This window comes from Tupaia chinensis, unplaced genomic scaffold (assembly GCF_000334495.1).
Source record: "Tupaia chinensis unplaced genomic scaffold, TupChi_1.0 Scaffold148874_1, whole genome shotgun sequence".
In the NCBI taxonomy this organism is placed as follows: Eukaryota; Metazoa; Chordata; class Mammalia; order Scandentia; family Tupaiidae; genus Tupaia; species Tupaia belangeri.
Genome location: NW_006208722.1, coordinates 1,110,663 through 1,126,707, shown reverse-complemented (window position 1 = coordinate 1,126,707; position 16,045 = coordinate 1,110,663). Strand labels below are relative to the sequence as shown.

At 41.4% G+C, this 16,045-nt stretch overlaps 1 protein-coding gene across 1 annotated transcript in view; it reads left to right on the top strand.

The window, feature by feature from the left end:
* Window positions 1–16,045, top strand: part of AFG2B (AAA ATPase AFG2B) — a 22,176-nt gene that overhangs the window by 980 nt on the left and 5,151 nt on the right. Inside the window, exons 2-7 of the mRNA XM_014585097.2 lie at window positions 3–406; window positions 1,813–1,998; window positions 9,133–9,291; window positions 12,175–12,384; window positions 12,993–13,188; window positions 15,642–15,772. Of these exons, the coding sequence (XP_014440583.1) occupies window positions 3–406; window positions 1,813–1,998; window positions 9,133–9,291; window positions 12,175–12,384; window positions 12,993–13,188; window positions 15,642–15,772 (1,286 nt within the window). The remainder of the gene's footprint in view (window positions 1–2; window positions 407–1,812; window positions 1,999–9,132; window positions 9,292–12,174; window positions 12,385–12,992; window positions 13,189–15,641; window positions 15,773–16,045) is intronic.

Below are 16,045 nucleotides of genomic sequence, written 5' to 3'. Positions count from 1 at the left end.
GCTGTCGGTGCCTCGCGGTGTGCTCCTGGCAGGCCCGCCTGGAGTGGGCAAGACCCAGCTGGTGCGGGCGGTGGCCCGGGAGGCGGGCGCCGAGCTGCTGGCAGTGAGCGCCCCAGCTCTGCAGGGCTCCCGGCCTGGGGAGACCGAGGAGAACGTGCGGCGCATCTTCCAGCGGGCCTGGGAGCTGGCCAGCCGCGGACCCAGTCTCCTCTTCTTGGACGAGGTGGACGCCCTGTGTCCCCGGCGGGGCGGCCCACAACGAGCCCCTGAGAGCCGCGTAGTGGCCCAGGTGTTGACGCTCCTGGATGGCGTCAGTGGGGACCGCGAGATAGTGTTTGTGGGAGCCACCAATCGCCCGGACGCGCTAGACCCCGCGCTGCGCCGACCTGGGAGATTTGATCGAGAGGTGAATAGTCTGGCGGGCTTTGTCTTTGGAACCTGGGCCTTTTTGGGCCCTAGTTGGCTGCCCCGAAGTATTTGCTTCTTAGGAGACGTTGAGGTTTGAGTGGGACTCAATAATGCAGAGGACATGTTTTATGCCCATATGTGATCTCTGAGCCAAGACTTGTTTTTCTCCAGAGTCAAATTGTTGTGGGAAGACAGATGGCCATTAGGAATAGTTTTGTTGTGCAGGTTCTGAAGATGAGTATTGTAAACAGTAATGTTTGTCCTTAGAGAACTGAGTCTGTTACAAACCTATTCAACTTTTAGGGATTTGGAGTGAGAATTTAAAGTAGAAGGATAGCCTCAGGATTTAAGTGCATTACTAAAAAGGGGAAAAGGCAGGGAAGAACTAAATCGAAGAATGCATTCACTTGTGGGTTTATTCATTCCTGGCCAGGACATCAGCCTCCTATCCTACAATTGAGAAATTAACCCTCTGTTGCTCTCTGAGTTGCCAGGGACGTTGAGTATTGAAAGCTGTCGACTTTTGTAACCTTTAGTCCTAAATTGGTTCTTGATTTCTAAAGAATAGTTTGAAGTGTAGTGACTGATATTTGAAATTTGGGATAGAATTCTACAGTGAGATAATATTAAAGTTCTTTGCTCACATAGCTTAATCTGTTCTGGATTTGAGTGGATATCTCCCATGCACCATCTAGTACCTGGCTGCTCAATAAACTAGGTAAGGGCAGGGACCTGTACTGTTCCTGACTCCTAGAACTTGTTAGATTCTCACATAGAACTAACAGTTGTTAAATGACATGTACAGTTTTCGTGGTGCAACATTTTTTTCTTTAGTTTGCTGTTGGGCACATGTGCTCACCAGAGGGAAGGAGAGAGAGAGAAGGTGAGAAATCAGTCTTCACAGGGAATGATGGCCATGCTACAGTTCTTCCACCATTCTCTCCTGGGGATTTTGGGCATGCTGGCTGCTACCACTGGGAATCAAATTGCTCTTCAGCCCTGTGGGATCCAGCCTCCTTAACCTCTGTGCTACCTGCTGGCCTTGTCCAACACTCCAGCCAGCATTACTCTGGAAAATTTTCATATATACAGAATCCAAGGTATGCCTAGAAATGCTAGTTGGTACTCGCTGGTACTACAGTAGTTACCAAATAGTTTATCGAGTTTTTTTAAAGAATTATTTAATTATTAATTTTTAACTTATTAATTTGATCAGAGAGAGAGGGAGGGAGAGTGAGAAAGCAAGTTGCCAGGCCTAGGACTCGAACCCCTATTGGCCATGTGGGAGTCCAGTGCCCCAATCATCATACCACATGCTGTCCCCAGTTTATCAAGTTATTTGTGAAGATTAAAAAATTAATTTAAACTGTAAATTTTAATTTTTCTTTTTTGCTTTGTATGTAGGTTGTCATTGGGACTCCTACACTTAGCCAAAGAAAGGCAATTTTGCAAGTGATTACCTCAAAGATGCCTATCTCCAGCCACGTTGATTTGGGTCTCCTTGCAGAAATGACAGTTGGCTACGTTGGTGCTGACCTAACAGCACTCTGTAGAGAGGCTGCCATGCATGCTCTTCTTCACAGTGGGAAGGTAAGAAGTGTTGATTGATGACCATAATTAATTTCTTTATTAACGTAACATTTTGGGGTTAAAATAAATGGTAAGTACACTTTCTTCCATTTGATAACTTCATCAGTTGTTTCTTTTATATATGTTTACATCTCTCACTTTCATATAAATATTGGGTTGTCAGAAAAGTCTTGATGAATTTTGCGTACAAAAGCACATCATGACTTTTCCAATGACCCAGTAGTATGTGGTTGAAGGTGGAGATAAAGGGCTGAGTCCTCCTGTCTATGTTAATTTTCCCCCACTTCCATAGTATCTCCTTAGTGCTAAATTCCAAGCAGCCAGGAAAGATAGCGTAGCCCAAGAAGAACCAGTTTTTCTTTTTCTTTTTTTTGGAGAGGTTTTTCTTGGCTGTAGGGCTCGTGCGTTCGCCAGAAACACAGAGCCAAAGACAGAAAGCAAGAAATCACCTCCCGGGGGGATGGCCACGCCTCAATCCCTTCTCCTTTCTCCTCTCAGGATCTTGGGCACACATGCACACATACCCTGCATGAGTTTTAAGCTGCTGGGTCTGGGACTCAAACCATGGTCCACTACCTAGGAGTCCAGCAATGCAACCAATATACCATCTGCTGGTACCCCAAATGTAACATTTTACCACATATACTTTATCATTCTTTTTCCATGTTTGAGTGTATATATTCTGATATTTTTGGAAACATTTAAGAATATATTGCAATCATAATGCCACTTTACCCCAAGAACTTAAATGCATATTTTCTAAAAATGAGGAATTTAACCACAATACATTTATCAAGCTGAAGAAATTAATATATACATGATACTTTTACCTCCTTTAAATAGCTCTTAATTTGTTACCATTCTTCTTCTTTTTTTTTTTTTTTTTTTTAACATTTGGATTTTTTAAAAAGTAATTATTTTATTGGGGGACAGCAGGTGATGAGGTGGTTAAGGGCTTGGACTCCCACCTGCCCTAACATGGTTCGAGTTCCATACACAAGTCCTGGAATAAAATAATCGTTATTTTATTTAACTTTATTTATTTATTTAAATTTGACCAGAGAGGGACAGAGAGAGAGAGAGAAAGTGAGAAAGCAAGCCACCAGGTCTGGGACTCAAACCGCGGTCATCCCAGTACCTTTAACCACCATGCCTCCTGCTGGTGGTTTGAGAGTTTTTTTTTGCTATAGGGCACGTGCACTCACCAGAAAGAGATAGAAAGCAAGAAATCACCCCCAATGCCTTCTCCATTCTCCTCTTGGGATCTTTGGCACGCACGTACACACGCCCGGCGTGAGTTTAAGCCACTGGATCTGGGACTTGAACCGCAGTCGACTATGTGGGACTTCAGTGACATAGCCATTATGCTAACTGCTGGTCCCTCCCAGGGTTTTTTTTTGTTTGTTTTGTTTTTTAAGGTCTTCACTTTTCAGAGTTTAGGTCAGTTATTCTATAGAATGTTTCTTAGTTTGGTTTTGACTGATGTTTCCTCATGATCAATTTCAGATTTTTTATTTTTGTCAGGAATGTCACAGGACTGATCCTGTGCTTTTTCTCACTGCATGTATTAATATTTAGGTAGCATGTGTTGTCTCCTTATCCTACCACTGGTAAAGTTAATGATAGTTTCTTGGATAAGATGATGTCTGTGCAATTTCTCCATTGCTGATACTATTTTTTTTTTGTTATTAATAAGTATCTTGTATGGAAAATAGTTGGGCACCTGGAATTTAATTTTTTTTTAAAGAGATTTTTGCTATAGGGCACTTACACTCGCCAGAGAGACAGAAAGACAACCCTGAGGATGGCCACACTACAATCCTTTTTCTTCCATTCTCCTCAGGATTTTGGGCATGCACGCACACATGCCAAGCGTGAGTTTTAAGCCACTGAGTTCAGGTCTAGAACTGCAGTCAACTACAGCAATGTAACCATTATGCCATTTGCTGGTCCCTGGAATTTAATTTTGTTCTTAACTTTCAGGTCTTTAATTCATGGCTACGTTTCTTTAAAATATTTTAAGAAATTAACTTAAATGTAATAGTTTTCAACACTGTTGGTTGGAAAATCAGGTTTTTTGTATATGATAAATAATCTTGACCCCTAAAGCCCTTAAGAAAAAAACTTGATTTCTGCAGACAGGGTTCTGTGGGACAAAGTTTTCGATCTCAGCTGTAAAATCAAAATTGTCCTTTGATTTTAAACTACAAAAGGACGATTTATCATCCTAAATTTTGAAAAACTTCATCTAAAAGATTTGCATCCCTCCTTGATTACTTTCCCTTGGGAAGGAGTTATGTGAACTTCTAATTCCTCACTTTGCTGATTTAGAATCAAAATTGTGTTTATATTTTAAGAAGTCCCATGTATAAGGTTGTAAGAAATATGTCTTTTGAGGGGAAGATGAAAATGCCAGGGGATGGGAAGGGAGATTTACATTTAGGGTTCCCTCTGCTTTGAAGTTCCAGGTTTGACCTTAAGCACCTCTGGCTTAAGTGGACCAGTCAGCTGCTGTCGTCCACTGCCACGTCAGGTGGGGCCTATCCAGGTGTAGTTGCCACAGGTGATGGCTGAGTTCAGAAACACCCCGGGGGAATTGGAAGGAAGAAAGGCAAAAAGGAAGAAGGGACAGAGACATCTGGGAAGGTACTGGCTCCATCTTTTTCTTCTTTCCCTGCTCAGGTAGCTGAGGGGTTGCACTATCTGTTCCAAGGCAGACAAGGGAGAAATAAAGAATGTTAGACGTTTTGTGAAGCATTTCTATGAGAAGGTTAGAAGTGTGGTTTAACACGCATACATGTGCATATGAGGGAAATAATTTATATGCTTGAAATAACATACATACCTGTGCTCTTGAACCATAAATGGGATCTTCAAATGTTAGTTGGTATTACATAAAAATTAGTCAGTGGTCAGATGCCCAGCATCTAATACTTAGAGCCAGTTGAAAAAAAGCTATTAAAATTATATAATAGTATTCTTTGTGGAAAATGAAATAAGATGGAAAATAATAAAAGACAGTGAAAATTGCTTGAAATTTTATTTCCCAGAGATTATAACTCAAAATAGCTCTATATACATTTTCTTCTATATAAATAGGACAAAGTAGTTTGTTATTGAAAATGAAAGTTTATGGATAACTAAATGTACAGATTTTTTTTTTTTGGAGAGTATTTTAGTTTTTTATTTTTTTCCCTCATAGAGCGCGTGCACTTGCCAGGAAGACAGAGAGACAGAGAGACAGAAAGCAAGAAATCACCCCCCCTCCCCCCGGGGAGGGTGGCTACACAGCAATCCCTTCTCCTCCATTCTCCTCTTGGGATCTTGGGCATGCATGTACATGCGCCTGGCGTTAGTTTAAGCCACTGGGTCCAGAACTCAAACCGTGGTCAACTACATGGGAGTCCAGCGACATAACCATTATACTAACTGCTGGTCCCTGTATAAAATTTATTATAAGAAATCAAATACTTTTTTTGTTTTCCTTTGCCATAGGGTGCTTGCACTTGCTGGAGAGAGGTAGAGAGAGGAAAAGTAAGAAGTCACCACTCAGGGGAGATGGCCATGCTGTAGTCCCTTCTCTAGTCTCCTAGGGATTTTAGGCTTGCATTTTTGGCATGATTGTCAAGCTTCCAGGTTTGGAACTTGAACTATAGTTGGGCATGTGGGAATATAGCATCTTAGCCACCATGCTACCTGCTGGCTTTCAAGAAGTCAAATACTTTAATAAGCATAATATGGGTATTACAAATAGAAATGTGAGGAATGATTTTTATTTGTTTATTCATTACAGGATTTTTTTTTTGTTTTTGCTATAGGGTGTTTGTGCTTGCTGGAGAGAGACAGAGAGGGAATGTGAGAAATCACCCCTGGAAAATGGCAGAATTTTGCTCGGAATGCTCAAGAAAATTGCAAGGAGTCTCAAAATATCTTACAGTGAAGGTGGACTTCTTTTTTTTTTTTTTTTTTTTGGAGAGGTTTTTGCTATAGGGTGCGTGTGCTCGCCAGACAGAGAGAGACAGAAAGCAAGAAATCATCCCCCGGGAGGGATGGCCATGCCGCAGTCCCTTCTCTTCCATTCTCCTCTTGAGATCTTGGGCACGCACGCACACGCACCCAGCGTGAGTTGTAAGCCACCGGGTCCGGGACGCGAACTGTGGTCAACTACATGGGAGTCCAGTGACATAGCCATTACGCTAACTGCTGGTCCCAAGGTGGACTTTCTGAGCATAACATAAAGCCTGCTAATCAAAAAGGAAGTGATTTATTCATTTGATCATTTGGGTTTGGCAAAACAATACTGTAAACATAAAGTCAAAACTAAGAAAAGTGCTTTTAGCCTAATTTCCTTGATATAGACAGAACTCTTACAAGTCAATAAGAATAGGGTAATCATTTAAGAGTAAATGGGTAAGAAGATATGATGAACAGGTAGTTGACATTAACAGGAATACTAATAAAAATGAAAAATCTTGACTAAAAATTTAAATTTTTGTTATTAATAATTTAAAACCTAGAGGAAACTTTCAAGATACATACAGTGGGTAGAGAGAGGGCTGGCTCTGGCATGGCAGTAATGCACTGCTCGGGAGAAGCCAAACCCCACATGGCAACGATGGGCCTCATCCTCTGCCTCGTCAGCCTGAAACGTGCCGGGTGTGTACAAGAGTAACCAAGGTCCGAAGGGCTGGAGGACTGTAAGAAGGGGATACAGCGTACCAGACCCTATGGACGGTGCTTCTCTTCCCCCTCTTTCTGTCTCATGTGCATGCGTGCACTCTATCATGAACAAAGAAAACAAAAGGATAGCTACAGAGACCTCCCACTAAACTCTTTATCCAAATTAACTGTTTGTTTGTTTATTTATTTCCTCCATGAGAGAGGGAGGACCTGATGTTTGTCAGGACCCCCTATAGGGTCCTCACCTCAATCCAACCCCAGCCACTATCGGCCAGCCCTGATCATAAACACGTTCATGTGTGCCTGGTGTGTACAGGGAAGTCTAGGATACAAACCTAGGACCTTCTGACATGGGTCCAGTTACAGTACTGTTCTGCTGCTATCTGGCCACCTCCCAAGTTCACTAATTTTAAAAATTTTGCCATGTAAACTTTATCATTCTCTCTGTCTTGCTCTCTCTCTCTCTATGTATATATGTATGTGGACATGCTATTTATTTTTTGGACCATTTGAGAATGGCCCATGGCCCTTAATCCCATGACATTTCAGGTCTTTATTTCCTAAGAACAGGGATGTTTCCATCCATGACACAGTATGGTTGTATGTGGTCATTATAGTCAGGAAATTCAACACTGGTACAAACTGATATCAAATCTACAGTCCGCATTCTCATTTTAGTAATCTTCTCCATCTTTTAGCATTTTTTTTTTCCTCTAGAATGAGCTCTATTCCAGGGTAATGGATTGCATTTAGTTTTTAGTCTATTTCAGCCTTGAGCACTTTTTATAGACAATGTTCAGATGCTGGCTATATATCCCTGCTGGGAATACTACATAAAAATATTGTATCCTTAAAGTATCACATGTGGAGGCACAGGATACTTATCAGGTCCTCTTTGGTGATGCTAATTTTAATTTTGATCAACCAGTCAAGGAGTTGTCCAGTGTCTCCATTGTGTAGCTACTATTTTTTCCTTTGCCACTAATAAGAAACCTTTGGGGAGATACTTTAGACTATGCAAATATCCTGCTCCTCATCAAACTTTCAATCCCACAGAGAGAGCATCCAATTCTTGCTCAAAACAGCCTAGACTATGATGGTTGCAAAACCACTGATTTTCTAATTCCATTATTCCCTCTACCTGACTCTGAATTGAAGAAATTTAATTAACGCAGTAGGGAGTATCATTGTTTCTGTCACATTGGCAGGAATTCATAAAGCTTGACCCCATGGTGGAGAGCTGTGGGGAGTAGAGCAGCTTCATATTATTGGGGGAGAATAAATTGATGCAACTTCCTTTGAAGACAGTTTGGCACTAACTGTGAAAGCTGTAAATGTGTGGGCCCATCAGTAGTCTGTGCTACTAAGTTACTGTGCTTTGCAGGCTGGGCCCACATGGGAGCCCCAGGTTTGATTTCCAGTCCAACCTAAAGCATGGGTGCCATGGCTGAGCACCTGTTATCACGACTTGGGAGGCTGAAGCAGGAGGGTCACAGCAATGAGATCTTGTCTGAAATAAATGTTCAGTGTGCATACTTATAAACCCAGTAATTCTCCTTTAAGGTAATGTTATAGAAGATATCTGAACAGCACAAGGATGTTCAGCTGCAGCTTTGTTTTTAATAACAGAAAACTCAAAATGACCTAATGTTTGTCAGAAAGATGTAGTTAAATTACTATACATTTTTACAGTAGCAAAATTGAAGAGAGTGTTGTAGAAGTGTATTAGTTGACATGAAAAATTTTTTTAAAGAATTTATTTAATTTGGGACCAGCAGTTAGCATAATGGCTGTCGCAGGACTCCCATGTAGTCGACCGCAGTTCAAGTCCTGGACCTGGTGGCTTAAACTCACACTGGGCACGTGTGCATGTATGCCCAAGATCCCAAGAGGAGAATGGAGGAGAAAGGATTGCAGCGTGGCCATCCCTTCCTGGGGAGTGATTTCTCACTTTCTGTCTCCCTGTCTCTCTCTGTCTTTCTGGCGAGTGCACGCACCCAGGGGAGGGATAGTGAGAAAGCAAGCCACCAGGTTCAGGACTCAAACAATGGTTGGCCATGTGAGAGTGTCCAGTGCCTTAACTCCCACGCCACCTGCTGGTCCTCAGACATGAAAACATTTCTCAGATGAGTACAGACTGCTGTGTTGAGTGAGTATAGTTGCATTTCTGTATCTGTTTAAAAGGATATACATATGCTTACTGTCATAAGACATACTGGAAGAATACACAAGAAACTGTTGACATTCTTTGGGGATGAATATAGGTGGGAATTAGCAGGGAGACATTTACTTCTTTGTATCACATGTATGAATTTCTTTTATAGTGATAACAAAATAGATTTTATAAACTTAAAAGAGGATTTTTGTTTTATTTTGAATAGTGTGTTTGTGTACCACAAAAAAGGCCCACCTAATTTTTGGTTTGATTTTGCTTTTCTGTATATATTTCTTCAGAACCAGGACAGTCCTGTGATTGATGAAACAGACTTCCTTGAAGCATTTAAGAAGATTCAGCCCTCATCATTTCGAAGTGTTATTGGACTGATGGACATTAAGCCTGTTGACTGGGAGCAGATTGGTGGCCTTGAAGATGTAAAACTGAAGTTAAAACAGGTAAAATAGATAATCTGCCTAAGCCAGTAGAAATTACACATTACTGTTCTATGCATTTATGATGAGAACATACGGAATGGGCCAGTCCCAAAGCCTAGTGGTTAAGAGAGCTGGATCCCACATGGTCCATTGTACAGTTTGAGTCCTGGTGCAGCAGTTTGAAAACATGCCAGGTGCATGCTCAAAATCCTGACTGGATGGAGGAATGGGGAAGAAGAGTTTGTGGTACGACTGTATTAGGGGTAGCTTTTCCATCTCTCTCTGCCCTCTTGCACTTAAAATGGAGGGGGATGCATATTATGAAAAAACTGTACATGGATTTTAAATTTTTTTGTACAAAATAAATTTGTACTTTATTTTTTAAAGAATTCTTTATTTATTATTATTACTAATTTTCTACAGGGCATGTATTCTCACCAGAGAGAGTGAGAGGGAGAGAAAGATAGATTAAGAAAGCAAGTTGCCAGGTCTGGGATTCAACTGTGGTCAGCCATGCGGGAGTCCAGTGCCTTAACCACCATGCCACCTGTTGGTCCCATAAATTTGAACTTTAATTCCATTTTTCCACAATTTTTTGTTTGTTGTTTTTAAGAGATTTTTGTTATAGAGCATGTGTGCTTGCTCGAGAGACAGACAGAAAGCAAGAAATCGTCCTCCAGTGGGGATGGCCATGCTGCAATCCCTTCTCCTCCTTTTTCTTCTAGGGATCTTGGACACGCATGCACATATGCATGGCATGAGTTTTAAGCTGCTGGGTCTGGGACTCGAACCATGGTTGAGTCCAGCAATGTAACCGTTACACCATCTGCTGGTCCCCACAATTTGTTGTTGTTGTTTATTTCTTCCATCAGAGAGAAAGCACACTCAATAGGATCTTGACTCTGAGATCCGCCTTTAGCCTTCAGCCAGCCCCAGGTCTTGGACAGGTGCACTCAGGGAGGATTCCAGAGTGCCAGGAACCTTCTTGTGAGGGATTGCTTTGCAGAATGTCACATTTTAACCACTGTGGCATCAACTGGTCCTTCTACAAACATTTTGAAGTCCCCATATATAAGTGACAGGCTTTAGTTTCACCTCTGATTTAGGAGATTAATTAGGTGGGTGAATGCAGGGGCTTGTGAAAGCACAAACTTGCTAACAGGGCACATGCACTCATCAGAGAGAGTAAGAGTGAGAAAGCAAGCTGCCAGGTTTAGGACTTGAACCATGGTCAGCCTCGTAGGAATCCAGTTCTCCAACCTACCCTAATTTTTTGATATGCATGTGTCATTTACTCATCACAAGATGCATGAGAGAAGTTAGCCACATTTTCCTGTTGGAGCACTTGCTTTCCTTTTCTTTGCAATGGTAAGCTTTCCTGCCTTTCTGAATGCTCCTCTCCCCTCCCTTTGTCTTAGTGTTCTAAGAGGCCCCAGGAGTTCACTGCTTGTAGTTCATGAATGAGTTCATGGCCTACTCAATGGCCAGGGTTTCAACTGTCCCCTGGAAACTGTTGACTTAAAAGTCTAAATATCTAGCGTAGATATTGTGATCATCAGAACTACTCAGCCGCTCGCCTGCTGGATAGCCCCAGGGATCTCAAACTCAGCGTGTCTGAAGCTCACCTAGTTAATTCCATGTTCACACCTGGGATTCCTTACTACGTGTATGGGATCAGAATTTAGTCCCTATGTAAAATACAATCTGTTTTATATTTCATACATCCATCCTTTCCACACTATCTGTAGTGCCTGTGACACACCCAGTCTTATTACTTTTGTACAATTATTGGAAGAGACTTCTACCTGGCTTCCCTAATTGTTGACTGAAACTTTCAAGGCCCATTTGATCTGACTTCTACCTCCACTTCAACTCCATTACTCTTCGCTTTCCCCTGTTCTCCCCTCTGCTCTTGCTCACTGCTGGGGGAATTACTTAGGTAGATAAATTCATGTATCTCTGTATGTGTTGTCCCTTCTCCTTGGAATTCTCTGTTCTGACCCGATGTTGATTTACAATCCCATCTCCCTGCCGAGAATGTGGGTAGCCTAGGTAGAGGGATCTTCTCATTTCCCGTTTTTGTAGAGAGGTAATATGTCAGCAGTTAAAAGCTGGTGCTTGGGAGTACTTTGCCTGGGGTCAGCCGTGGTTCTGTCAGTTCACTAGCAGTAAGACCCAAGTGAGTTACGTAACTTCTGTAAGCCTGGGTTTCTGCATCCACAAAATTATGATGTTGATAAACTGTTTACCTTAGAGGTAATAAGAACTTACTCACTGTTAAGTTAACAGTTATTGAGTGTCCACTTTGGGCAGGTGTCATTCTGGGTCCTGGAGATGTAGAGGTGAACTTTGCTTACATTCTAGGAAGAATAGAATAACAGACCCAACATGGGAAAATAATAATAGCCCTTTAATAAGTACTCTAAAAGTAGAAAGCGAGCAGTAGCATGAGGAGTGACTGGGGAGTGGGGAGGGCGGTTCTGCTTTAGTAGGGATGACCTCTCCAAGGAGGTGACATTGAGCTAAGACCTGAGTGCTGAAGAATAGCCACACAGAATCTTGGGGAGGTGTTCAGGTAGAGAGAGAAAAGCAAATAAAGGCCCTGAGGACATACCAGGATTGGGGGATAGTTGGGTTGAGTGAGCCTTTGTAAGCTGTGGCAAATAAGAGTCTGGGTTAGGATTTGGTTTTGATTCTATATAGTTCTAATGGGTCATTGAAGGATTTTAAGCAGGAAGTGAGTGACTTGACTTAAGCTATAAGTTCTCTGGCAACTGTGTGGAGAATGGTTTCCTGCACTAAACAGGTGTCTGAGAATTGTTGAATAATGAATGAATTTACTGAATTATTTGATATTTTACCATTAAACTGAAACGACTCTTATACCTTTTTGTATACTTACAGAGTGTTGAGTGGCCCCTGAAATTCCCTGAGGAATTTGTCAGGATGGGTCTCACACAACCAAAGGGCGTTCTCCTCTATGGTCCCCCTGGATGTGCTAAAACCACCCTGGTGAGGGCCCTGGCCACAAGCTGTCATTGTTCTTTTGTCTCGGTGAGCGGAGCTGATCTCTTTTCACCTTTTGTTGGTGATTCAGAAAAAGCCTTGTCTCAGGTTTGTTTATTTCTGCATATATCAAAGTTTCAAATTTTTATTTCATAGTTTATGGATAAACCTAATTCCCCCAAAACTAGTTTTTTCCTAATTACAAAAGCTGTATACATTTGTTTGTAGAAAATTTAGAAAATGCAGGAAAGTATAAATAAAAAATTCCTCTACCTACTATTAACATTTTGTGGATTTCCTTTTTTTTCTTTTAAACAAAATTGAGGGCAGGTTTTATATATCGATAGCTTTATCCTGCCTTTTTCAACTTTATCACTTTGGAAGTTCCATATCATTAATTATGTTTTGAAAATTTGATGTTTTTAAATCACATATAATGTTCCTTTGTTCATTTCCTCATTTCCCAATTTCTACACATTTAGAATCTTTTTATGTTTAAAGTATTATAAATGGTGATGTGGAGAACATACCAGGGGTTTTCATGGAAAATATGTGTGCATTATGAAGAAACTACATGTGATTTTCTACTTTTTTCCCACCAACATAAACTTGTACTTTAATCCCATTTTTTCATGAACTCTTTGAAGTTCTTGTACATTCCCGTGAATAACGTATGCAACATAATAGTTTTAAACATTTTGTTTTCCTAACAAAAGGTATTTCGACAAGCAAGAGCAAGTACTCCAGCAATTGTGTTTTTGGATGAAATTGATTCAATCTTGGGATCTCGCTCGGTCAGCAGATCAGGATGTAATAATGTTCAAGAGCGAGTTCTTTCTGTTCTCCTGAATGAATTAGATGGTGTTGGACTTAAGACAATAGAGAGAAGAGGAAGTAAATCAAAACGACAGGGTAAATACAAGGAGCTGGAAAAAAATATGAAGAGGTATTTATTAGCCAGAATGCACCAAAACTCCAGGCTAACATTAAATATAATCTGTATACTCTATAGCTTTTCCTATGCTGAGTTCACCTCACAGAAGGTGAGGTTCAACTCTGTTGGGATTTTTACAGCTGTTAAAATTTGTGATTTGGTTAGCAAGGGTGAGATAAAGTTCATAATAAATGATCTTACCTGTATATGAATGTGAATTTTATTTTTCCTGAGAATGAGAAATACAATTTTACTTAACGTTAATAATAAGGGAGTTTATTCTCATTTCTGTATCCTGAAAAACCAGTGTTCACCCCTTTCTAAAAATGTTTACATAAAACAGTTAATTATTTTCAATAATCTTAGCTATTGAAAACTTTTGATTTTCTTTTTTAGAGAGATTTTTGCTATAGGGCATGTGTGCTTGCCAGAGAGAGAGAGAGAAAGCGAGAAATCACTGCCCCCTCCAGGGAGGATGACCACACCACAGTTCCTTCTCCTTCATTCTTGGGATTTTGGGCACACATGCATACGTGCCCGATGTGAGTTTAAAGCCACCAGCTCCAAACTCAAAGCACAGTCAATCACATGGGAGTCCAGCGACACAACTATTAACACCATCTGTTGGTCCCACTTTTGGTTTTCTTGAGGAATGGATTTCTTTGGTTATAATGCAGTTAAAATGACATTTGGAACTCCTCTTCCTCTTTTTTTGAGTCTCTTCAGATAGAATTTGGTATCTTTACATTATTTCTGTTAAGAGAATTCATTCTTTCTTGGGAACCAGCAGTTAGCGTAATGGCTATGTTGCTGGACTCCCACTTAGTCAACCGCGGTTCACGTCCCGGACCTGGTGGCTTAAAACTCACGCTGGGCACGTGTGCATGCGTGCCCAAGATCCCGAGAGGAGAATGGAGGAGAAGGGATTGCGGCATGACCACCCCCCCGGGGGGTGATTTCTCGCTTTCTGTCTCTATGTCTCTCTCTGTCTGTCTGGCGAGTGCACACGCCCTATAGTGAAAACCGCTCAAAAAAATAAAGTAAAAAAAAGAGAATTCATTCTTTCTTTAAATCATTTTCCATTTTAAAAATTGTTCCTTGTAAAGAGTCTTCTGGCTCTTGGGACCAGCAGTTAGCGTAATGGCTATGTCGTCGGACTCCCACGTAGTCAACCGCGGTTCGAGTCCCGGACCTGGTGGCTTAAACTCACGTTGGGTGCGTGTGTGTGCGTGCCCAAGATCCCAAGAGGAAAATGGAGGAGAAGGGATTGCGGTATGGCCATCCCCCCTGAGGGGTGATTTCTCGCTTTCTGTCTCTCTGTCTCTCTCTCTCTGTCTGGCGAACGCACGTGCCCTATAGCGAAAACCTCTCCAAAAAAAAAAAGAGTCTTCTGGCTCTTTAGGAATATATCATATTAGAATTAGAAGGGACCTGTACATTTATCTAATCATATCTTCTCATAATGCATAAATTCCTTCTGTAACATTCACCCAGTCACTGCTAAAATGCTTGCAAATATAGAGAACCCACTACTTCAAGGGATTGCCATCATTGGACAACTGCTTGATGAGTTCAGCAAATGATTTTGACCACTTACTGTGCCTAAGGCTTTGTCCTATCTGCTTTTAGACATTTCTTCTCCAGGACTTGGATACTTATATCTTAATTGTCATTATTTCTGCCTCTGGAAAGAAAAATGAATAAAAAGTAAAGTAACAGGGAACCAGCAGTTAGCGTAATGGCTATGTCGCTGGACTCCCACGTAGTCGACCGCGGTTCGTGTCCCGGACCTGGTGGCTTAAAACTCACGCTGGGCACGTGTGCGTGCGTGCCCAAGATCCCGAGAGGAGAATGGAGGAGAAGGGATTGCGGCGTGACCATCCCCCCTGGGGGGTGATTTCTCGCTTTCTGTCTCTATGTCTCTCTCTGTCTGTCTGGCGAGAGCACGCGCCCTACAGTGAAAATCTCTCCAAAAAAAAAAAAAAAGTAAAGTAACACTCCCTCTTTGAGGATATGATTTCCAAGACATCACAATTATAACATCTCCACTTGTTAGTCACATGCTTTTTGCATTTTATGTAGTCCATTTAAGTTTTAATCATTCATTGAAGGCCCAGTTCTGTTCAGGTCACCAGATAGGCGTTTTTCTGCTGTGATGTAAAGCTTCTCACTGGGTCTCACCTGGAGAAATGTCCCAGGTTTAGCCACTTCGTTCACTGTGCACACAAAGTAGCTCTTTGATTAGTGATTTCTTTCTGGGGTGCCTCAATAACACAGAGGTGGTCTGAATAAGGATGTAAACATTCTGGTCTCCCAAAAAGAATATTCCTATTTACAAACAATGGACTTTCTGATTTATACCTTTAAGAAAAGTTTTTTTTTAATATTTAACAACTAATGACAATGCTTTGTATTGTGTGTTTTCCCTCAGAGTTTCAAGAAGTTTTTAATCAAAATGTCATGATTGTTGCTGCAACCAATAGGCCCGATGTATTAGATGATGCCTTGTTACGACCTGGAAGATTAGATAAGATGATCTATATTCCACCTCCAGACCAGAAGGTAACCATTGTCCACATTTACCGTGTGTGAGCCTCTCCACAGCACATCAGCGTCTATACTTGAAGGATCTTGGCAGAATTTAACTCCTTAATTTCAAACTGGATCTTGATGTGCATGGGGCACTACCCACTGGGTTCTGCATGCTTCCTTGATGGTGGCCCTTCAGAATACCAGAGCACTTATCTACTCTTGTGGGATACTTGGCCCTGTTTTCAGAGGACCATACACCTGATACGCGGGTAGCGATCTTATTTCAGTGTCGTGGCAAACTCG